The sequence below is a fragment of the Hemitrygon akajei genome, chromosome 3, assembly GCF_048418815.1.
Source record: "Hemitrygon akajei chromosome 3, sHemAka1.3, whole genome shotgun sequence".
NCBI classification, from domain to species: domain Eukaryota; kingdom Metazoa; phylum Chordata; class Chondrichthyes; order Myliobatiformes; family Dasyatidae; genus Hemitrygon; species Hemitrygon akajei.
In genome coordinates, this window is record NC_133126.1 from 53,685,667 (window position 1) to 53,710,307 (window position 24,641).

General features: G+C 37.9%; 1 protein-coding gene across 1 annotated transcript in view; it reads right to left on the reverse strand.

Annotated features, from left to right (window-relative positions):
• exoc5 (exocyst complex component 5) overlaps window positions 1-24,641 on the reverse strand; it is a 55,969-nt gene that overhangs the window by 16,727 nt on the left and 14,601 nt on the right. The window contains exons 3-10 of the mRNA XM_073039916.1: window positions 23,547-23,694; window positions 16,776-16,970; window positions 14,415-14,479; window positions 13,932-13,960; window positions 13,018-13,127; window positions 9,639-9,683; window positions 9,313-9,453; window positions 2,952-3,034 (exon numbers count right to left, since the gene is read on the reverse strand). Coding sequence (XP_072896017.1) covers window positions 2,952-3,034; window positions 9,313-9,453; window positions 9,639-9,683; window positions 13,018-13,127; window positions 13,932-13,960; window positions 14,415-14,479; window positions 16,776-16,970; window positions 23,547-23,694 — 816 coding nt within the window. The remainder of the gene's footprint in view (window positions 1-2,951; window positions 3,035-9,312; window positions 9,454-9,638; window positions 9,684-13,017; window positions 13,128-13,931; window positions 13,961-14,414; window positions 14,480-16,775; window positions 16,971-23,546; window positions 23,695-24,641) is intronic.

Below are 24,641 nucleotides of genomic sequence, written 5' to 3' on the forward strand. Positions count from 1 at the left end.
GAAATCGAAATCGCATCCATCACTTGCGCTGGCTGTTTGTTCCATACACTCTCCGCTCTCTGAGTGAGGAAGTTTCCCCTCATGTTCCATATAAACATTTCACCTTCCACCCCAAGACCTCCGTTTATAATCTCACCTAACCTCAGTAGAAAAAGTCAGCTTACATTTACCCTATCTATACCCTTCATAAAATTGTATACCTCTATCAAATCTCACTTCAATCTTCTACATTCTAGGGAATAAAGTTCAAACCTATTCAATCTTTCCTTATAACTCAGGTCCTCCAGTCCCAGCAACATCCTCGTTTATTTACTCTGTACGCTTTCAGCCTTATTTACATCCTTCCTGAAGGTAGGTGACAAAAACTCCTGGATTCAATACTTGATCTAAGAAGGTCAATGTGCCAAAAGCTCTCAACTACCTTATCTAACAGTTGTGTCACTTTCAGTGAATTATAAACCCATATTCCCAGATCCCTTTGTTCTACCACACTCCATAGTACTATACCATTCACTGTGTTGGACCTACCCTGGTTCATCCTCGCAAAGTGCAACACCTTACACTTGTCTGTTTTAAATTCCATATGCAACTTTTTAAGCTCATTTTTCTGGTTGCTCCAAATCCCATTGCAAGCTTTGATAGTCTTCCTCACTGTCCACTACACTCCCAATATTGATGTTACCTACAAATTTGCTGATCCAGTTAACCACATTATCATCCAGATCGTTGATATAGATGACACACAATAACGGACCCAGCACCGATCCCTGCAGCACTCCACTAATCACAGACCTCCAGTCAGAGAGGCAACCATCTACTACCACTCTCTGGCTTCTCCTGCAAAGCCAATGTCTACTCCAATTTACTGCCCCATCTTAAATGCAAAGTGACTGAACCTTCTTGACCAACCTCCCATGCAGGATCTTGCCAAATGCCTTGAAGTCCATGTTGACAACAGCTACTGCCTTGCCTTCATCAACTTTCCTGGCAACATCCTCAAAAACATCCTAAGATTGGTTAGACATGCATAAAGCCATGTGGACTATTCATAACCAATCACTGTCTATCCAAATACTCAGATATCCAGTCTCTTAGAATACCTTCCAAAATCTTCCCCATTATTGACATCAGGCTCACCAGCCTATAATTTCTTGTTTAGTCTTAGAACCTTTCTGGAACATCTTTAGCTATCCTCCAATCCTCTGGTACCTCACCCGTCTCTAAGAATGATTTAAATATCTCCACTAGAGCACCTGCAATTTCAGCACCTGCCTCCCATAGGGTCTGAAGGATCAGCTTGTCAAGCCTGGGGATCTGTCCACTCTGGGTTGCCTCAAGACAGCAAACACCTCCTCCTCTGTAATTTGTTTTGGGTTCATGACCTTGCTGCTGCTTTGACTCACTTCTAGAGACTCTGTTATTCTCCCAAGTAAATACAGAAGCAAAAACTTAATTTAAGATGTCCCGCATCACTTTTGGCTTTACGTGTAGATTACCATTCTGACCTTCCAGAGGACTGATTTTGTCCCTTGCAATCCATTTGATCTTAACGTACCTGTAGAAGGCCTTAGAATTCTCCTTTGCTTTGTCTGTTAAAGCAACCTCATGCCTTCTTTTAGCCCTCCTGACTTTTTTCTTAATATTCTCTTGCATTTCTTATACTCAACTCCCTCATTTGTTCCTACCTGCCCTTACCTGCTATGCACCTCCTGTTTCCTTTTAACCAGGGCCTCAATATCTCCCGAACATCTAGTTTCCCTAAACCTGTTATCCTTGCCTTTTATTACAACAGGCAAAAGAAGCTTTATACTCTTAAATTTTACTTTTGAAGGCTCCCCCCCCCCCACTTATCAAGTACAACCTTGCCAGTACACAGCCTGTCCCAATCCATATATGCCTGATCCTTCCTGATAACATCAAAACTAGCTTTCTCTAATTTAGAATCTCAACCTGAGGCCCAGACCTATCCTTTTTCATAACTACATTGAAACTGATGGCATTATGATCACTAGATGCAGTGTTCTCCTACACAAACTTTATTTTCATTTCTTAAAAGATCAAATTGTGCATACTCTCTGATTAGAACTTCTCTATGTACTAATCAAGGAAACTTCCCTGAACACATTTGACAAACTCTATCCCATCTAGCCCTGTGACAGTATGGGATTCCCAGTCAGTATGTGGCAAATTAAAATTACCTCCTATCACGTCTTCTGTTCGTTGCAACAGTCTGTAATCTCTCTACAAATTTGTTCCTCTAAATCCCATGGACTGTCTATGATAAAGCTCCATTAATGTGGTCATACCTTTCTTTATTCCTCACTTCCACCCATAAAGCTTCATTAGAAGAGTTCCCCAGACTGTCCTGACTAAGCACTGCCGTGACATTTTTCCCCAACTAGCAATGCCACCCCTCCCCCTTTAATGACTCCTGCTCTATCATGTCTAATATAATAGAACTCAGGAATATTGAGTCCCGCCCCTTCTGCAACCAAGTCTCACTAATGGCTGCAGTATCATGTTTCTTGTATTGAAATAGAAGCAGCTCCTGAATATTAGTCCCACCATGCTCAACCTTTTGTTTCCTGACTTTGTCTGAGGTCTGAACATCTGTCTCCACAACCACTCGACTATCTGTTCAGGCAGTCTGGTTCCCAGTAAAGAAATAATCTTAGATATCAATATTAAGTATCACCTCGTGAGTAAAAATAACATTTTAAGTCAAAGTGGGGCAAGGTTAAATTTCAGAAGGTCAGCAAGAATCTTACCCAAAAGGTAATTAACATACACATAAAGATTACTATGCTTCATAACATATTTTTATGCATTTAGAAGTATATAAATTTCTACTTAAGGATGTATTATGAAAATAGTCCATACATTTTGACTTAGGGCGGTATTTGAAGTATGGCTTTATTAAATTTAAAATGGAATTTCCAATGATACCTTACCTTGTGTACAGATCATACAGGTTCTTTAAATACTGTTCTGCATCAGATCTTTTACTTTCTTCTAATCTATCGCGGATAAAACTCTAAATAGATATGAAAAGAAAGATTGTTTCCAATACTGATGGATTTCAGAGCTGACAAAGCTTCTGGCAGTTAACAATCACATTGCAGCAGCAACACACAAACTCTATCACTAATATGAAAATGAAAGAGCAATAGCAAAACCTGGCAAAATCTGAAGAAGATTTATTTCACCTGTGAGAAGAATACGTTAAAAACTTTTGTTGATGCTGATACACATTCACAGAGAAGAGTTAGCACAGCTTTTGGCAGACAAAAAAAAACCCTAATCCAAACTATTCCTGTACTGCCACTTTCTTTAATTCCTGGTAAGGAAAAGATACTTGAGAACAAAAGGCTTTTTATAGCCTCTTTTTGAATCCTGACAAAAGGAAAATACAGCAAAGTTGAACCAAACTAACAGTAATTTTGGCTTTCCAATAGGCATATTTGCTTCAGCACCGAGTCTATCAACACACAACTCCTAACTCCCTCATTTCATTTCCTGCCAAAACCATGACTTTGTTACCTTTACATTTAAATGACCTACAGGCCATCATACTACTTTGGTCCCTCTGGAAATTGGAGTTGCCATTTCCTAATGTATATCCCATGTCCTACTCACCTGTTGCTCATGTTTGATACTCTGACTCATCACACCGAGAACACAAATTTTGAAAATGTTCCTTATTCCAAATTCTTTGGTTGGTGTGCCCATCTCCAAATCTAACACTTCTCCTATTCTTTAACTCTCTGAAACATAGAGGTATAGAACACTAAAGCAGAGAAACAGGCCCTTAGGTCCATCTAGTCCATGCCAGACTATTAACTACCTAGTCCCATTGACCTACACACGGAACATAGAACTTCAGAGCCCCCTCACCCACCCCCATCCATGTACCTATCCAGATTTCTTAGAAGTTGAAAGTGACCCCACATTCACCACTTGTGCTGGCAGCTCATTCCACATTCTCACCACCCTGAGAGTGAAGAAGTCCACCCTCACATTCCCCTTAAACATTTCACCTTTCATCCTTATCCCATGATCTCTAGTTCTAGGGTCACCCAACTTCAATCTTCTATGTTCCTGGGAATAAAGTTATAACTTATTCAAGCTTTCCTTATAACTCAGGTCTGGCACCATACTTGTAAATTTTCTCTGCACTCTTTCAATCTAATTTACAATTTTCCGGTAGGTAGGTGACCAAAAATGCACACAATAATCCAAGTTAGGCCTCACTAATATCTTACACAATTTCAATATAACATCCTGACTCCTGTACTCAGTACTTTGATTTATGAAGGCCAATGTGCCAAAAGCATCCTTTATAACATCTGTGACACCACTTTCAAGAAATTCTGGATCAGTATTCCCAATTCCCTCTGTTCACACTCCTCAGTGCATTGCCACTCACTGTTTAAGACATACCCAAGGTTGGTTCTTCCAAAGTGCAACACTTGTCTACATTAAATTCCATCTGTCATTTTTCAGCCCATTTCACCAGCTGGTCCAGATCCCAGTTTAAGCTTTGATAGTCTTCCTTGCTGTCCACTACACCCCCAATCTTGGTGTCATCTGCAATCTGCTGATCCAGGTTACCACATTATCTATCATCCAGATCGTTGATATACGTAGATGACAAAAACAACGGACCCAGCACTGATCTGTGCAGCACACCATCAGTCACAGGCCTCCAGTCATGAGGCAGCCATTTACAACCACTCTCAGACTTCTTCCACAAAGCCAGTGTCTAATCCAATTTACTACCTCATCTTGAATGCCAAGCAACTGACCTTCTTGACCAACCTCCCATGGAGGACCTTGTCAGAGGCCCTGCTAAAGTCCATGCAGACAACGACCACTGCCTTGCCTTCTCAACTTTCCTAGTAACTATCTCAAAAAACTCTGCGAGATTGGTTAGGCATGATCTACCACGTACAAAACTATGATGACTACATAGTTCTACATTCAGTCCCCAGAGAATCTTCCAATAATTTTCCTACTACTGATGTCAGGCTCACTGGCCTATAATTTTCTTCCTTATATTTCCAGACCTGTTATCCTTGCGTTTTATTCTGACAGAAACATACAAACTCTTTACTCTCAAAATTTCCCTTTTGAAGGCCTCCCACTTACCAAGAACACCTTTGTTAGAAGACAACCTGTTCCAATCCACATTTGCCAGATCCTTTCTGATACCATCAAAATTAGCCTTTCTCCAATTTAGAAACTCAACCCAAGGGCCATATCTATCCTTCTCCATAGTTACCTTGAAACTAATGGCATTATGATCACTAGGTGCAAAGTGTTCCCTACTCAAAGTTCTATCACCTGTCCTGTTTCATCCCCTAACAGGAGATCTAGTATTGCAGCATTCCCTCTAGTTGGGACTTCTATATACTGATTAAGGAAACTTTCCTGAACACATTTAACAAATATCTGAGCTCTTCCAATTATAATCTCTTGGGGAACTCGTTATCTATACTTGTAATTCTCGATGTCTCTACCATTTCTCTATCTTTTCAAAACAAATTTTCCATGGTCCACTATTAAATTTTGTTTGCAAGTTTGTACCTAGATCTCCTTCAACAATTCAGAAATAAACTGTAAACATAATGAATTCATTGGCTATTCTAGTATTCTGCTTTGTGTTACTCTGCAGAGCACCAATTTACTTCAGCACTCCTGGAACCTCACAGGCATGTACCCACTATTTTGTGAAATGGCACTTGCTTGCATTGCATGCAGGATAAACTCAAGCATTGGCAGGAGCTGGCAGTGTTTGCTTCGAGTGTTGAAAGACCACGCAGATGCGACCACCTCTTTCAATAAATGATCTAAGTTGCTGTTTGTGTCCCTCTCTTTGTCTGACATCCCAGTTCTCTATGGTAACAAGTGAACAGTGGTCACTGGCCATTGAGCATGTTCCCATTGAGAAAGCCCCAGGCTGGAGAGAGATGTGGGAGTCATTCAAAAGTGAAGTAATGATTCTGCAGGACTAATGTGTCCCCTTAAGTGAAAGATAAGATCAGCAAGTTCAAAGAATCCTAGATGTCAAGCGATATTCTGTATATGGGTTGGATAAAGAAAAAATGCCAAATACAAAGGTAAAAACGAGGGAGATCCTTCAGGAATATATAAAGTATAATGTGCACAGAAATAGGAGGGTAAACATGAGGCACACATCACTGGTAGTTAAGATTAGGGAAAATCCCAAATCACGTTACAAACACATTATGTGCAAAAGGGTTACTGGAGTAAGACCCATCAGGGACCAAGGGGGAAATCTGTGCGAGGAGACAGAGGATGAAGACAAGTTCTTAAATTAGTATTTCCCATATGCAAGCACATAAGAGTTTGAGAATTCCAGGAGTGAAATTATGTAACTTATATTAAAAAGGACACATTAGATGTCTTAGTGGGCATATATGTGGATAAGTCTCCTTAGCCAGATAAGATTCATCCCAGGGTTATATGGAAAGTAGAGAAGAAAATTGTGAGGCCGAGAGATTTTTAAATCTTACACTGAGATGTCAGATGACTGGAGAACACCAAGTATAGTACCTTTCTTCAAAAAGGATAGCAGCAATAACCCAGATAAATATAGGCATGCAGGTCTAACATTAATGATAAGGAATATGTTGGATAAAATTCTGAGCAGGATCCAAAATGAGCCTGCTGATAGGAGTCAGAGGGCAATGGTAGAGAGTAATTTTAGGTTCAAAATAAACTTATTATCAAAGTACATACAGTATATGTCACTATACGCTGCCCTGAGATTTGTTTTCTTGTGGGCATTCACAGTAAATACAAAGAAACACAACAGAATCAATGAAAAACTGTACACAAAGATGGACAAACAACCTATATGCAAAAAACTACAAACTGTACAAATACAAAAAGAAAAAAACAAAATAATAATAATAATAATAATAATAATACATAAATAAATACTGAGAACATGAGTTGTGGAGTTCTTGAAAATGAGTCCTTAAGTTGTGGAAGCCTGTGACAAGTGCTGTACCACAGTGCTGAGACCCATAAGGTTCGGTATATACATTAACAATTCAGATCTGAACTTTGGAGGCAAGTTTGCAGGCAACTTGAGGATCGGTTATCAGCAAGGCTAGCTTTAAATTACAACATGATACTGCTCAGTTGGTAAAATGGCAGAGCAATTGTAGATAGAATTTAATCCTGATGTACATGAGGTAATGCACTTTGGGTGGACTAATAAGAGTAGGAAGATTGAGAGCTTCATGTTTCTAGAAGTGAACAGTACCAATATCCTGTCCTGGTCTAACCAAGTAGATATCATGACCAAGGAAGGTTACCAATACCTCTACTTCATCAGGAGCTTAAAGAAATTTGGCAAGTCCCATCGATTTTTATCAATGCACCATAGAAAGCATCTTATCTGGATGCATCATGGCTTGGTATGGCCATTAATACACACATGACCTCAAGAAACTGGAGAGTCATGGACAAAGCTCAGCACAACATGGAAACAAGATTCCAGATTTGTGAATGGTCCATGAACACTACCTCACTATTTCTGCTCTTATTTTATATTTCTTATTGTAACTTAGAGTATTTTTCATGAATTGCACTGCTGTCACAAAAGAACAAATTTGATTACGTTAGTGATAATAAACCCTATTCTGATCTTGTCTGTAATTTTGCTTTATTAGAAAGCAGCCAACACCATCAAAGACCTCAACCACACTGCACATTCTCTCTTCCCCCTCTCCCTTGTGTAGAAGATACAAAATCCTGAAAGCATGCATCACCAGACTCAAAGACAGCTTCTACTCCACTGTTATAGGAGAACTGAATGGTTTCCTAGCATGATTAAGTGGTCTCCTGACCTCACAATCTACCACATCATGATCTTGCACCTTGTGTACTTGTACTGCATTTTCTGTCTCTTACGCTTTTCACTGCATGCTGTTATTGTTTACCATGTACTATTTTAATGTACTGTGTAATGGTTTAATCTGTATGAACAGTAGGCAGGACAAGATTTTACTATACCTCAGTTGTGTGTGTCAATAATAAACCAATTCCAGGACATACACAATGAACAGCTGTCCAACTCTGGCAATCCACTATTCAATCCTTCAGATTTGGTAACTGATATTTCCACACTCCCTATAAACACAATAAGAGTCTGTTTCCTATGCCCCATTTAAACTTCTCTGGGCTGTGTTCCCCAGACTCTCTCCAAGTTCACCACTAAGTAGTCACATGTGTCACAGGCATCTGAGGTGGGACTTCAGCTATTCTGAAGAAGTGACCAGTTCATTGTAACCAAATTTGCTGTACTGGAATGCAAGTTGCACTCAGAATTTAAGGTGTAAGCAAAAAAGTATACAGGCAGAGTACAACAAGGATAAATGTGAGGTCATCCATGTTGGTAAGAAGAATGGAGAAGTTGAATACTGTTTAAATAGAGATACTACAGAATACTACTGCACATGTTTGAAGCACAAAAGTAGCACACAGGCACAGCAAGCAATTACAAAGTCAAAAGGAACATTGGCATTTACTGTTAAAAAAAACTGAGAACTTAAGCAGGAAATCTTCCTACAACTGTAGTGAAAAACTACACCTAGAATACTTAGTACAGATACAGTTCCTTTGTTTGAGGAACATACTTGTGTTGTGCACAGTTCAGAAAACTTTCACAAGCTTGATTCCTGGGATAAAGAAACCATCAAGTAAATTGACCCTATATTCACCAGAGTGGAGGAATATGAGAGAAGATCTGACTGAAACACAAGATTTTGAGGGAGCTTTGTAGCATCAATAATAGGGATTGCAGATGTGGGGGGGGGGGGGGAGCTTTGGGCAGGTTGTCAGTTCATGATTCAGAAGATTTACGTCTCCCCAGTACATGGTCACAAATCTTTGAAATTATCAACCCTGAAGAGCTTGGAGCTAAATCATTGTATACTCAAGGGCAAAACAGATTTACTTTACATCTTTAGGAAAGCCAAAGGTTATAGTGAACCAGGCAGGGAGGTAGAATTAAAAGTCAGGATCAACCATGACCTTATTGGAAGGCAGAGTAGGTCTGCAGTCCTATGGTTCTTCTTTCCATTTTTATATCAAAGCTGGGTTCTACTTTAGAGCAATTTACATCTTAGGCCAATATCATAACTGATTTATTCCTGGCATATAACACCTTTTAGTTCATTAGCAGGTTAAAACACATTAGTATTGAAACCTATTTACACAGCTAGGGATATTTACCATTTTCAATTATTTAAAATATGTTCTGCTGTAGTAAAACAGTACCTGAAGTTTTATTTCAAAAATGTTTTGAATAAGTTTGGCCATCACATTCTCTGGGCTACTGAAGACTTCTCGAACTTCTTTGTTTACTCGCTGGCATAACATGGCTGTATCTTCAAATAGATCATTCCTGAAATACGAACCCTTCATATAAAACATTTTAATTATATTTCAAATAATGGAATCCACTGGATTAAGATATTGCAGAGGAAAAAACAGCAGAAAAAGAATACATTATAGGCATCATATTCTCAGCATTAAATAAATTAGTAGAAGGAAACAAAATTTCATGAAAGGTAGACCACAGCAAGACAGATTACAGCATTTACCTCTTGGCATTGTTTTATATACACATCCACACAGTGAGAATAACCCTGGAAAAGAGAAAATATGTTCTATATTAAAAAAAAAATCAGAATGATTAAACGAAACATCAGTTTAAAAAGGGCTTCCATTCTTCCATTAAAAATACACTATTCTGGGTCTATAACTGGAATGGCTTCTTAAATGAAAACCACATTCAGAGATTGAAAGTATAAACTTGAAATACTCAAATCAAATAATATGTTTATCTTACTAAATGCTGCTCATTCGGGAATTTATAGTATTGATTTATTTTATATTTGCAGTACCCACATCATTTTATCCTTCTGAAAGTAAAAGTACGACAGAAAAGGTGTAGATACATACAATGGATAATCATGGAGGCACTTGCTTAAATCAAAACTGGAGAAAACCAAAACTGACAATCAACACTGGCGCATCACAGGGACGTGTGCTCGGCCCACTGCTCTACTCTCTCTACAGCCACAACTGTTGGCTAGTCATAGCTCAAATGCCATCTATAAATTTGCCAATAATACAACCATTGTTGGCAGAATTTCAGATGGTGACAATAGGGTGTACAGAAGGGAGATATACCAGTTAGCTGAGTGATGTTGCAGCAGCAACCTTGCACTCAACGTCATCAAGACCAGAAAGCTGATTGTGGACTTCAGGAAAGGTAGACGAGGGAACACATACCAATCCTCAGAGGGATCGGAAGTGGACAGAGTGAGCAATTTGAAGTTCCTGGGTGTAAATATCTCCGAGGATCTAACCTGGACACAACATATTAATGCAGCTATAAAAAAGGCAATACAGTGGCTATATTTCATTAGGAGTTTGAGGAGATTTGGTTTGTCAACTAAATACTTAAAAACTTCTACAAATGTAGTGTGGAGAGCATTTTGACGGGTTGCATCACCGTCTGGTATGGTGGGGGGGGGGGGGGTACTGCATAAAATCAAAGTAAGTTGCAGAAACTTGTAAAATTAGTCAGCTCTATCATGGATATCAGCCTCAGCAGTAGCCAAGATATCTTCAATGAACGGTGCCTTAGGAAGGCAGTGTCCGATCCCCACCACCCAGGACACAGCCTCTTCACATTGTTACCATCGGGAAGGAGGTACAGAAGCCTGAAGGCGCACCTTCAGTGATTCAGAAACAGCTTCTTTCCATCTGCCATCCAATTTCTGAATGGACATTTTACCCATGAACACTGCCTCACTACTTTTTTTATTTCTGTTTTATTGCACTACTTATTTTAACTATTTAATAGACATATATATACTTCATGTATCTGTTGTTTTCTCTATATTTATCATGTATTTCATTGTACTGCTGCTATAAAGTTAACGAATTTCATGACATATGCTAGTGATATTAAACCTGATTCTGAATTCTGCATATGAGACAGTGAAGTTCATATTTTATGCACGTTGAAGTTTCATATGATGTTTTATCAATGAGAATCCGGAATCAGTGAAGGGAAAACAAATGAACAGATTTAATTAAATGAGAAATATGAAATAATTGAGTTTGCAGTTGACAAGATAGGTATAAAGAGATATAAAAGGTGTGATCAGAGGATCAGAAATCCAGAAAACATAACTGCAGAAGCATAACAAGGATTTACTTTAATGCACCACCAGTGAGGGAGAATTCAGGGAATTAAAAATGTACAAAACCTTGGAAACGCAAGGAGGAAGACAAAGCAATATACTCTCCCTGAAGAGGAACACCTTTGCAAATTTGATGACATAATGAAAAAGAAAGTCATTCTAAACAATATTTTGCATAAGACAATAAAATGCCACAAGATGTAGTACAACCACGTTACCAAACAAAATTTTAACTTTTGCAGCTGGAAACTTTAAGAAAGCTAATCAAATGCTTGGCCAAAGTGAGATATTTAAGGGGAATTTTGGAGGAAAGGAAACAAGGATCAAAATGCCTATGACAACTGGAAACAATCAATGTTACTGCAAATAAATAAACAAGTATTCAAGAACCCGAAGGCACAGAAGATCTCATATAAAGCCAGAGGAAATCAGCGATAGGGACAAGGTGGAGCCAGAATGAGAACTGAAAATAAGGACGAGAAAACAGATGATTGCTTTAACTAAGAGCCATTACAGGTCAGAGAGTGAATCTTAGGCAAGTAGGATCTGATAAAAGTAAGATTCAACCAGCAAATGTTTAGAGGGTAAAATGAAGGGAGGCCAGTCAGGAGTGTGCTAACATAGTCAATTCTAGAAGTAACACAGACATGACTATTGGGAGATGAAATGAGGCAAGGATAGAGTTGTGCAATGTTACAGATGTAAAAACAGAAATAGACGATATTAGTGGCGAAACAAATCCATGGCTGAAACTACTCTCTGATAAGGCTGCAACAATCTGGATCAATTTTCGACTATTCCCAGCAAGAAAAAGATGATACAGTTGGTAGGCCTTGATCCTAATTAAAATGACTCATATGTTTGTGCCATCACATACAAACATATATCAAGTTGTGTAGTGACTAATCTTCAAAATATAATGGTACCTCATCTGTGGAGCAAATAATATTTTACATTGAATTGTAAGTGGAAGAATAAGTGGTGATGAGGGTATTGTGACTCTACCATGGAATTAAAAATAGATTCAATAAATCGGCAAAAACTTAGCAAATGGGGTTTAACGCTGGGAAGTGTGAGGTCCTGTACTTCAGTAACAATGCTGTAGGAAAAAAGATCAAGGCATTTTTGTGCACAAATTACAAGGTTAGCAGCAAATGGTTCAGAAGACAAATAGCAAATTGACCTTTATTGCAAAACAACTGCAATCTAGAAATTGGATAAGTTTGCTACTATTTTATATATCTGAAGTAAAGGGCAAAGTTTTGGTATCCTTACCCAAAAAAGAATAGTTGGAAGCAGTCCATACAAGATTCAGGAGGCTATTTGCCAGGATAAGATGGTATTACTATAGAAGGCTAAACTGCTGGCTCCTTATTCTTTGGAGTTCAGAAGAAAAAATTAATAGAAGTAGTGATGCATACATTACTTGAAGGGAGCATGGTAGGCCGGAAGTTGAGAGGATTTGACTAGTGGCAAAATCTTATAAGCTTTTGTCTGTTTATTCAAACTACCCATAATACAGAAGCATACATGACGGTGCAGACTGAGGGACCACAACACATATTTTGAAGATCTGAACATATTAATTACATAATCAAGTATGATTTTAACTAAGTTTATTTAACAATGAAGCAGATTTACATTGAGCCAAGAAAAGCAATATCCAAGATTTGTGTAATTTAGTAATTTCAATTTTAATATTGAGAAATCCGAAGTTGAAATAATTTAAACTATGTTTACTACTAGCAAAACATAAAATGAATACCTTAAAATGGAGTAAAACTGCTGCAACCTCATGCATCCTGGAAATTTCATTTTTCCTCTGTGCATTTGTAAATTCCTGAATCAACTGTAATTCCAGGTCATGATATTTACCTAGTGATAACATAGTCAGTGTCATACAACATGGAAAAAGAAAGGACCCACCCAGATTGACCCTACTTTAATGCTTTTTTTATTCCCTGTATATTCCAATCAACTCTTGTCTAGATTTTACACTCACCTATACACACTAGACACAATTTACAGTGGCCATTTAATCTCCCAACCTACACATCTGTAGAATATATGAGGAACCATAGAACACTACAGTTTTGATTCTACTACATAGAATCAAAACTGGTGCATATGGATGAAACCCATATTATCACAGAGAGAGCATGCAAATTCTACACAGCATCAACAGAAGTCAGAACCAAAGCCACGTTTCCAGAACTAAGGTAACAGCTCTATTAGATGTACCACAATGCTGTTGAAAGTACATTAATTCACAGCATATCACGTGGTAGTAATGAACTGGGTGGGGAGGCTAGGATGGAAGGTCAGTGGTTGATGGCACTGTGCTATTGCTAACATAATTCTTTATTTAGTTTATTGTATGACAGCAACTACAAGATTCAAATGCAACTTTATTTTAAGATGGCAATTTTCCTGTCATTCTCAGAACATAAAATTTTGATCAACTAATGTTGTAAAAAGAACATTTGAAAATTTAATCCATTTTGCAACTCTTAGATATTCTCCAACTTTTCACCAACATGCCAGTGAAGCACTTATCCATCTAAAGTTAACATTCCATCAGTACCTGTCAGAACCCTGTCTGAATTTCAGCATCTAAACTGCTTTTGAAGGGAGCTTTCCTGCTATTGCATTCTAACAGAATTAATTACGAGAACTCACTTGCAATTTTTGATTTCACCTCAGCAAACCTAAGGATATAGAGAAAAAGAAATACTTCCTTACAAATCAGCTAATGTCACATTTTAGGATTAAGTAAATATTAAACACACTAAATATTTATCAACACAAGCCTGACAAAAACATTTATTAATACATAAAATCAAATTATTAAGAATTGTGCAGTGAAAAATAGATTGATAATAGAATTCCACATCCATAATCAGTGCTTTTTGAAACTTTCAAGGTCTCGCTAGTTCAACAGTCACATGCTCAAAGCACTGCATTTATTGCATTGCCCTGAGAACAGCTTATGAAAAATGGAAGACAAAAAAGCAAGCAATTAACCTGCAGGGTTACTTGGCGAATATGATTTTTTAAAAAAGCTGCTTGCTTTATCAGATTCAAATAAGTCACGACTTATTTATTTCAGATACACCTGACAGTCGAAAATTAAGGACTATCTAATTTAAATGTTTGGCTCACCTATCAAATGGCAGCTCTTGAGCAATGAGATGCAACTTCTGAATTATATCAGCTGCCTCCTTAATCTGGGGGGGGGGGGGTAGAAAACAATGTTAGCTTGTTTCTTTTTAATGTGGAAGAAAGTCAGCTCCATTTAAGAATGACATATACAATCATTCAAAGTACCGTAGATTCCGGACTACAGAGCGCACCTGATTAAAAGCCGCTGGCTCTAATTTTAGAAATAAAATCAATTTTTTAATTGTAAAGGCCGCACCGGATTTTAGGCCGCACCGCTACTTTTAAATATACATACGTATCGGTAACACAAATTACGTTGCATATACTTTTTTACTGAACAGCACGAACAACATTCCAATATCTCCTAGCGACTGGTAAAAATATATATACTGCGAGCCTTTAACTTAAAAGCAGCGTTTTCGCTCGGGTCTGACGCGCTTGCGTAACGCGATCGGGTCTAATCGGGTCTGACGCGCTTGCGTAACGCGATCGGGTCTAATCGGGTCTGACGCGCTTGCGTAACGCAATCGGGTCTACTCGGGTCTGACGCGCTTGCGTAACGCGATCGGGTCTAATCGGGTCTAATCGGGTCTGACGCGCTCGGGTCTTGCTTTTCTTCGAGTATTTTCCACGTTGATGAGGGTGAGTACAAATGACTGATTTACAATAATTTAATTGTGAAAGTGCGCTTGATTTATCGTACAATTTCATTGGACCTCTGTGAACTACTCATCAATTTTATTGGTCTACTGTTACGAGGCAAAATGTTTACGAGGCGGCATGAAAAAAAACCATGTATTAGCCGCTCCGGATTAAAGGCCGCAGAGTTCAAAGCTGTTCAAAATGTGGGAAAAAAGTAGCGGCTTATAATCCGGAATCTACGGTAGTTCACCAACACTTCCTCATGGCATGAATGAACAATTAACTTAAGTCTTGTCAATGAGACCCACAACCCATTATTAAACTGTGAAATTGGCTTATTAAATTTAAGGAACCATTTCATTCCATCAGAAATTCAATTTGGAATAGCGAAGAAAACAATAATGCAATTTTATCTATTGTAAAACAGAGTTTAAAAACAAAACCAAAAGATAGCAAAATAGTACTATATTGCTTCAATTTACCATGCAACTTCAAAATGCTGTCTCCAAGATTTGGAAAGAGCAATCTATAACTAACATACAGTTTTAAAAGAAACCTCAGTGGTTGTTACATTAACATCTTTTTAGTAGTCTGCTTCCATCTACACACTCTACTACTTCCTGCCGGTCCTCAGCCCACTAGAAGCCTTAAGCTTTTGAGCAAATATAAGCAATGAATATTCCCAAGAAGGATTAATAAAAACATAATCCAACAAAGTGCAATGAAACTCCTAATGGGATCATGTATTTGGGACAAGATATACGTGAACAGCTGAAACTACTTAAATCTGCAATAATTGATCTGATCTCATTAGGGCTTCAAGTGCAAGGATGAGTGAAAAGTGTTTCGTTACATAATAACATCACTATGTAAGGATGACAGAATTACTACAAAACACTTGTTGATATCAATGTTAAACACAAGAGATTCTGCAGATGCAACACATAAAATTCTGCAGGAACTCAGCAAGTCAGGTAACATATACAGAGCGGAATAAAAAGTCGACAATTTGGGTTAAGATCCTTCATCAGGAATGGAAAGAAAGGGGCAGCAGCCAGATAAGAAAGTGGAGTGAGGGGGAATAGTACAGGCTAGTAAGTGATAGGTAAGATCATGTGAGAGGGAAATTCAGGGGTGGGTGGGGAGGAGGCACAAAGTAGGAAGCTAGGAGGGGAGAGGTGGAAGAGGTATAGGGCGAAAGAAGAAGGAATCTAATAAGATAGTCGACCGTGGAAGAAAGGGAAGGATGAAGGGAACTATAGGGATGGTAAGAAGAGAAGGGGTGAGAGGATAACCAGAATGAGAAATAGAAAGCAAGAATGGGGAAGAGAAATTACCAATAGTTAGAGAAACTGGTATTAATGCAGTTAGGTTGGAGGCTTGTCTGTCCAGGACATTCTCTACTGCCATGATGAGGACAAACTCAGGTTGGAGGCGCAATACTTTAATGTTCCATATAGGTATCCTTCAAAACATCAATTTCTTTAGAAATATTTAAAGTCGAGATATATAAATATTTGAAAGACTGTGGAACTGTGGCTCTGGAGAACTGTGACAATAAAGAGAATTGTGATCGGCCATGTTCATACTGAATGGCAGGGCAGGTTTGAGAGAGAGTGGCCTACTCCTGCTCCAATTTTGTTGTGTTTTCCGATCTTTATTCTTACAAATATGAAGCCAACAGCCAATATCCACTTTTATCCTATTGGTAGGGCCTACCTTTTCTGGATTTGTAAAAATATCAGACTTCAACTCTCCATCCAGAAACTCATTAAAATACTTCATCAGTTTTTGTGCTTCTACAGCCCGTTGCCTTGGTGTATTTACTCCCTCCAGTTGGTCTCCAAGGTGACAAACTTTTGTTGCAACATAACTGATATGTTCATCTAGCTCCTGGAAATGCTGAAAAGCAATCTGTAGGGGGGAAAAAAGAGGTAGTCTCAGGTTGTTATTGCAAAGTGCATGCACTAAATAATTTACTTTTAATAATAAAGATACTAATTTCTGTGTATTTAGATCCAGTGGTCAGCAAGAAATAGCTTAAATTATCAAATTTATCCATATAGAAACAACAAAAATTACATTCTACCAACTTTTCCTGGGCTATTTTCATTAAATATCATTGCAGTCTCTGTTAGCAAATAGCTTAATGTTTCAAAGCTTTGAAAAAAGTCTTCACCCTGATCTTATACAAGTCTAATAAAACACATATTCTGTTGCTACTTTCAGTGTTTATTCTAAATGTTATTCAACATGAAAACCATTAACTCACCAGCTGAGGGCAGATAATAATCAAATTTTTTTTATTAAACCACATTTGACCACGAGACTTTACAGAGTCTGGAGTTCATACTGATGACTGTAAGGGCTACTCCTGTTTAAGGTAAATTTGTCCCATCGGTGGTACCCAGATATTTTGATAAAGGAGTCTGGCACATTATCTGTAAGGTATAATCCTGAGAGACTGTTAAGTGACTAGCCTAATGGAACATCTTTGCTAAATTAGAGATTTGTCACCAATTATTGGCTGGGAATACTGCACGAAGTCTTCTGAGGTGAGATTTGGCTCTATCCAAAAGTAAAGCTTATGTCAATTCCAGGTGAACCATTTTTATCCTCCGTTTGAATATAATGCTAATAAGGCAATGGACGGGATTGTTAAACCACTCCAGAGGTTTATTCAATGTCAATCACACAAATCTGGATAGCCAGATTAGGTAAGAAAGACAGATTTCCTGCCCTGAAAGAGGTCAGTGAGACAGATGAATTTTCATAACAACTTTTATTCATTGCAGCAGAGACTTGATGTTAGTTTTATTAAGTTTGAGATTTTTAGCCATATTTAAATTCAGTAGATCCCTCTGTATTGATGGTCCAGGTCACTGGATTACCACATTATATCTTAAACTCTACTGCCTAACCATTACCACCACAGGCTTTGGGGCTTGATCCACAGCAGCTCACAATCTACATCAATGATTTGTTTGAGGGACTGTTTTAGACGGTGATACAGAGAGACTGCTGGTAGATGTGGATGTCACAGTCAAATGGAATACAATGTAGAAAAATCTGATGTCATCCACAATGGTAGAAAAAGACAAAGAATAATTTTCAAATGAGTGCTAGTGTTCAGAGGGACCTAAGTCTGTTCATGCATAATTTATTAAAAGTTAATGTGCAGTACAGTACCTTTGTAAGAATATTTGAGTGTAAAATAGAGATCTCATGCTCTAATTAAATAGGGCCACAAATTATGTATCACACATTTGGAAATGGTATACAAGTTTGGTCTCCCTCAGGAAGCATGTGTTTGCACTGGAGAGAATGCAGCAAAGCTTCACTACTATTAGATTTGAAATAACAACTGCATGGAAGGATTCCAAGTTGCTTTTTTTTTACAACCGAGATATTACACCAGAGTTCAGGTGTGAAAATTTATAAGATTTGAAGGTTAAAAATATTAATTTTATATTTTGTTAATCTTTTGTAAATAAACTAAAAATTGTGACTAAAGTAATCCTCTGAAGTACAATTAAGCTTTTTCTGTACCATTAATAACTTATGTATAGATAACTTGAATTTAAATTCACTTGGAGAGGCAGCTTTCAAATCATTAAACATTCAACTGGCTTATTCACAACTCAAAAGAACTTGAAGCAATACGCACAAAATGCTGGTGGAACGCAGCAGGCCAGGCAGCATCTATAGGGAGAAGCACTGTCGACATTTCGGACCGAGACCCTTCTTGGCCCGAAACGTCGATAGTGCTTCTCCCTATTGATGCTGCCTGGTCTGCTGCGTTCCACCAGCATTTTGTGTATGTTGCTCAAAAGAACTTGGTCATTTAACAAGTTATTTTGTTTTGAAGAGTCAACTGCAGTCTAATTTCCAACTATTATTAATAGATAACAAATGTAAATGTTCAGTACTGTAACAAACATAGCCTTCTCAATTCCCTTCTTTAACCACATTACATTTTGTACAGGTTCAAAATTAGTAAAACATTGGGTAGACTCATCATATCAGTTGCTATTTATATTTACAGACAAATTCTAGATTTTACATGGTCCACACCCAAAATGTGGATTTCTTGCATGATTCTAGTTGAGTCTGCATCTGTCATGTTGACTTGTGCCTCTTACCTTCGCATATATCATCAACACCAAACTGAAGGCGAATCAAAGTGGATGAAAATCATCTTTCTAAGTTCAAAGTCTATTTATTATCAAAGTACGTATATATTATACAACCTTGAGATTCATTTAACTGGCAGCCACGAAACAAAGGAACACAAAAACAAATCCACATGTACAGTTGCAAGAAAAAGTTTGAGAATCCTTTACAATTAGCTGGTTTTCTGCATTACTCATAAAAATGTAGTCTGATCTTCATCTAAGTCACAATGATAGACTTATATAAAAGTATACACAAAAGACTATCTAACACCCAATGTGCAGAGAATAAAACCACATCATACCCGAAAAAAAAATTTGCCTCACAAATCTTTTTGTTTTAAGCTTTCCCCTTCTCACATTAAAACTATGCCCTATGAAAATAAGTATCTGACTACTCACAAACAAAAGAAAATCTAAAGATGCTGGAAATCCAAGCAACACACACATAATGCTAGAGGAATACTGGAGTTCCTCCAGAACTCAGCAGGCCAGGCAGCATCTGTGGAAAAGAGTACAGTCAACGTTTCAGGCCGAGACACTTGGGCAGGACTGGAGAACCTGATGAAGGATCTCGGCCCAAAACGTCAACTGTACTCTTTTCCATAGATGCTGCCTGGCCTGCTGAGTTCCTCCAGCATTTTGTGTGTGTTGCCTATCTACTCTTTCTATTCCTTCACAAAAGTTTGTTCACTTATCTCAGGTCACCCCACAGACTCCAACTGTCCAGAGAAAACTATCCAAATTTGTCCAACTTTTCCTTCTAGCTAATAAACTCTATTGACAGGAATCTTCTCTACACCTTCTCCAAACCTTCCATATCCTTCCTGTAACATGCATACAATATTCCAGATGTGACCTAAACAAAGAGCTTCAACATGACTTCCCAACATTCATACACAATGACTTCTTTACCACCCTAGGTACTTGTGTTTCCACTTTCAGGAAGCTATGGACTTTCCAAGATCCCTCTGTACATCAGTGATCCCAAAGGTCCAGATATTTACTCTATACTTTCATCTTAAATTTGACGTCCAAAAATGCAAGCATTAACCTGCTTATACCTTTCAGCAAATATTTCAAACTCTTCCACCACAATTGTCCTGGCTCACTGATAGAAACAACTGACCAAAGATGGTATGACACTGTTAATGCTATAATCTGAGAATTTCACAGTAGCGGTATCCCCGCTTTACGAAAGTTCCCTTTACACCACTTCGCTTTTACAAAAAAAGGTGAAAAGTGAAAATAGTGTTCAGCATTTGTTTTGTAGTGAGCCGTTATAGAGGCAGCGTGCGCCCCGAGCAGCACAAGCAGAGCAAAGCACCCTGAGCAGCGAGACGTAATTCAGCGTTTCGATCGTGGTGAACGAAATAAAGATATTGTACATGCGTTGAACTTGCCTCTGTAAGTGAAACTACACTGTACATACATTATTTCTACTTTATATAGGCTGTGTATTTATCATATCATTCCTGCTTTTGCTGTATGTTAGTGTTATATTAGGTTTTATATGGCATTTGGTATGATTTGGTAGGTTTTTTTTGGGTCTGGGAATGCTCAAAAAATTTTCCCATATAAATTAATGGTAATTGCTTCTTCGCTTTACACCATTTCAGCTTACAAAAGGTTTCATAGGAACACTCTACTTTTGGATAGTAGGGGAAACCTGTATTAACTCCAGGCCACATGTTATCTCATGATATTAGATTGAACAAACAGGAAAACTTATTGATTACCCTTCTCCCTCAGTGAATGAGCCTGCATTTCTCCATGTTAAACACCACTTAAATCACAACTTCTCAAAAATATTCCACAATAAACACAGCATTCGTAACTATTGTATAGTATTAATCATTACCCATAAGAAATAGTATACTATAAATCTTCAAGCTTTCACTCCCATTCGTAACATCAAAGCATGCGAGAATCAATCCACAAAAAATACCTTACATTGAACACAGAATGGTGTGATTTTTGAATAACCAGTAAAAAAAACTTTGCAATTTTAAATTGTTTAATACATAAATCCATACAACTTGTGCACATCTGGAAATCTGCCACTTTATTGATAAAAAGTATTTTGTTAGTAATTGGTTAAATTTTAAAAAGGACTTCACAACCTGCAGTGAAAGGAAACACATTACCAAAACTTTTATCTTGTGTTATCAAGACAAGGCTAAATTCTTTACTGCTTTTCAGCAACTGGCAGAATCCACTTAAACTTAGAAATAACAAAAGTACTGAACTCAGGTAGATTACTTTTTATTTAGAGATACAGCATGGTAACTGTCCTGTTTGGTACAATGAGCCCGTGCTACCCAATTACACCCGTGTGACCAATTAACTAGTCCCATTCCAATTCAGCAATTCATGGCCAGAGATTCACCTGTATTTAAGACACAGTTAGATAGAATTTTGTACAATAGGAGAATTAAGGACTATGGGGAAAAGGCAGCTAGGTGGAGCTGAGCCCACAGCCAGATCATCCATAACTTACAGAAGAGCAGAGAAGGCTCAACAGGCTGGATGGCCTATTCCTGCTCCTATTTCTTTTGCTTTATGTTCTTATGTACTGCAACTTCCATTCTTACCCCTGGAATCTCAAAATCTCTCAAATTTCAAGCCATGGCTTACCTCTTTTACTCAGTTTTGGAATATCCTCCAGCATTGTGAAAACATGTCAAGCTCCACATGTACAATGTTAAAAGCTCTACCTCAAAATCAACTCTCCTTCCCTGCAGCATATCCGATTTGTCAAGCTGCTTGTCTAGTATCTTGTATCATGTTGAAACCTGGGCTATAAACATCACCCAAATGCAAGGGACATATTACAATGATTGAAACCACTGGTTTTGGTACCCACCACAAATTCTATTCCACACACTTAAAATGCTAGAGGAACTCAGCAGGTCAGGTAAATCTATGGAAAAGAGTAAACAGTCGATGTTTCTGGCTGAGGCCCTTCATCAGGAAAGGAAGATTTGAACTTCTTCAGGGTAGGCTTGCCTGGAAAAGACTTCAAGTAGTAGCATGAACTGAGGCCTGATGAAGGGTCTCAGCCTGAAACGTCAACTGCTTACACTTTTCCATAGATGCTGCCTGACCTGCTAAGTTCCTCCAGCATTTTTATGCGTTTCTTAGATTTCCAGCATCTGCAGATATTCTCATTTGTGCTATAAACTCTATTTCCTTGTTTTCCATCTGTTCTCCATCTGCAGTCCATTTACAAAATCTGTGCCCAAATTTTTACATCTAACTTAATAACTGAAAAAATTATTCACTTTTTTATTGTTCAATTATGAAGTATCTTGGGCTGCTTTGCTACATTAAATGCATTTGGTTATTACTGAAAATCTGATAGTGCCCACTGATTAATAGCTGAACCAAGAATAAGGTGAAAAGCACAGAAATTAGACACTGTTAATCAAATAGCAAAACAAAGAAATCAATTTACTTCCATCACCATCTGGCAACACTACACAATCTATTCGTCCTAAACAGTTGAGGAATACCACTAGCATAATATCACAACGCTGATCTGCCACTAAAAATTCCAGAATACAAACTATTAATTTCTATTTTAAAAATAGCAACCTAGTTCTACACAAAATAATGTAATTTTGAAATTTAGGGACAATAAATATATATTTTAGTTTGATTCATAATTTGTCAAAGGTTTGACAAGTTACTGTCATTACAAGTTTACTCTTGCAATTCATTGCTGAATATTTGCATATCTTAAGTACAAAAAGATTAAGTACATAAACCAAAAAAAAAATTTGGTCAACAAGTCTCAAACTAAACTAACCACATATTTCACCACCAGTTTCTTCCCCCATCTGGTTCCATCTGCCATTCATCTTGTCCCTAATGATTCCCATTATCACCCCCCATACTCAGATTCCTGCATTGGTAGCCTTTGGCCTTTGTGCTACTGCTATCATCCTCCTGGCCATCTTCATCTTCACATTCCCTCCCCCTCGCACGAGTCCATCTGCTCTTTCCTCTTGTCTACTTCTACTTATCACTACCTGCCTCCATCTACCCCTACTCAGTTCATTTATCATCTACTCATCGTTCTCACTTTTCCCCCCTTTCTTCTTTATATAGGCTATCTTCCCTCTCCACTTTGAGCCCTAATGCAGATTCTTCCCTCTTCACTTTTAGTCCTAATGCAGATTTTCAATGAAAAATGTAGACAATTCTTCTCCCCCACAGATACTGCTCAGCCCACTGAATCCCACCAACAGTTTGCATTTTTGCTCCCGATTCCAGCATCTACATTCTCATGTCTGAGAGCACAGTTACTACTGACCTGATTGCTTTTCTGTAATTCTTGAACCTTTTTAGCAAACTCTTTCGCTTCTTTCTGGCACTGTTGTTCCAGCTTCTCTACCTTCCTTTGGATGCGTTCATCCAGCATCTTCAGCTCCTCGATGTGATCCACAAATTCTTCCAAAAGCCTGTGGTGCAAGATTATAGTCATCCAACATTTTCCATGAGATTTAGATAAAACGAAGTTACTTTTTATTTAAAAAACAATCTACTTATGGCTTCTAATACATACAGATACCATTATATAACTTGGTTTCCAATTTGACTGTTATTAGTGGGATAATGCAGATAATGATTTCATTCATTCCACTAATCATGAGCATGGGGCCACATTACAAAGAGTTTTCATAGACAGCATTAAATGAATTTCACCAGAAATAACAATACACTAAACTGAAATTGGGTTCAAACTTACAAATACCAATTCTCCCTTTTTTTCTTACTTTTTTAAATATTCAAAATATAAATAATTAAACACTTTAACAAATGGTATGTTTATTATTGTCAGATGTACCAAGATACAGTGAAAAGCCTGTCGTGCATGCTGTTCACACAGATCAGATCATTACGTAGTACGTTAAGGAAGAACAAGGTATAACAATAACAATGCAGAATACAGTAACATCTATAGAGAAGGTACAGTGCAGGTAAACAAAGTGCATGATCACTATGAGGTAGATTGTGAGGACAAGAGTCCATCCTGTCAAATAAAAGGTCAATTCACAAGTCTGATAACAGTGGGATAGACGCTGTCCTTGAGCCCAGTATCACATATTTAAGCTTTTGCATCATCTTCTTCATGGGAGAGGGAATCAGAGAAAATGTCTGGGGTAGGTGAGGTCTTTGATTATGCTGGTTGCTTTACTGAGACAGCAAGAGGATAGACAGAGCCCATAGAGACAGTGTTAGTTTCTGTGATGTTCTGAGCTGTGTCCACAGATCCCAATAAATTAAACAGCTGCCACAAATCCACCTCTACAATGTATCCATCCTTAAACATTTGTATCTCTTGTGGCTGGTTAGCACACATTTAGATCTTTGTCTTCCTATTTCACCTCTAATCTTGACTGAGATC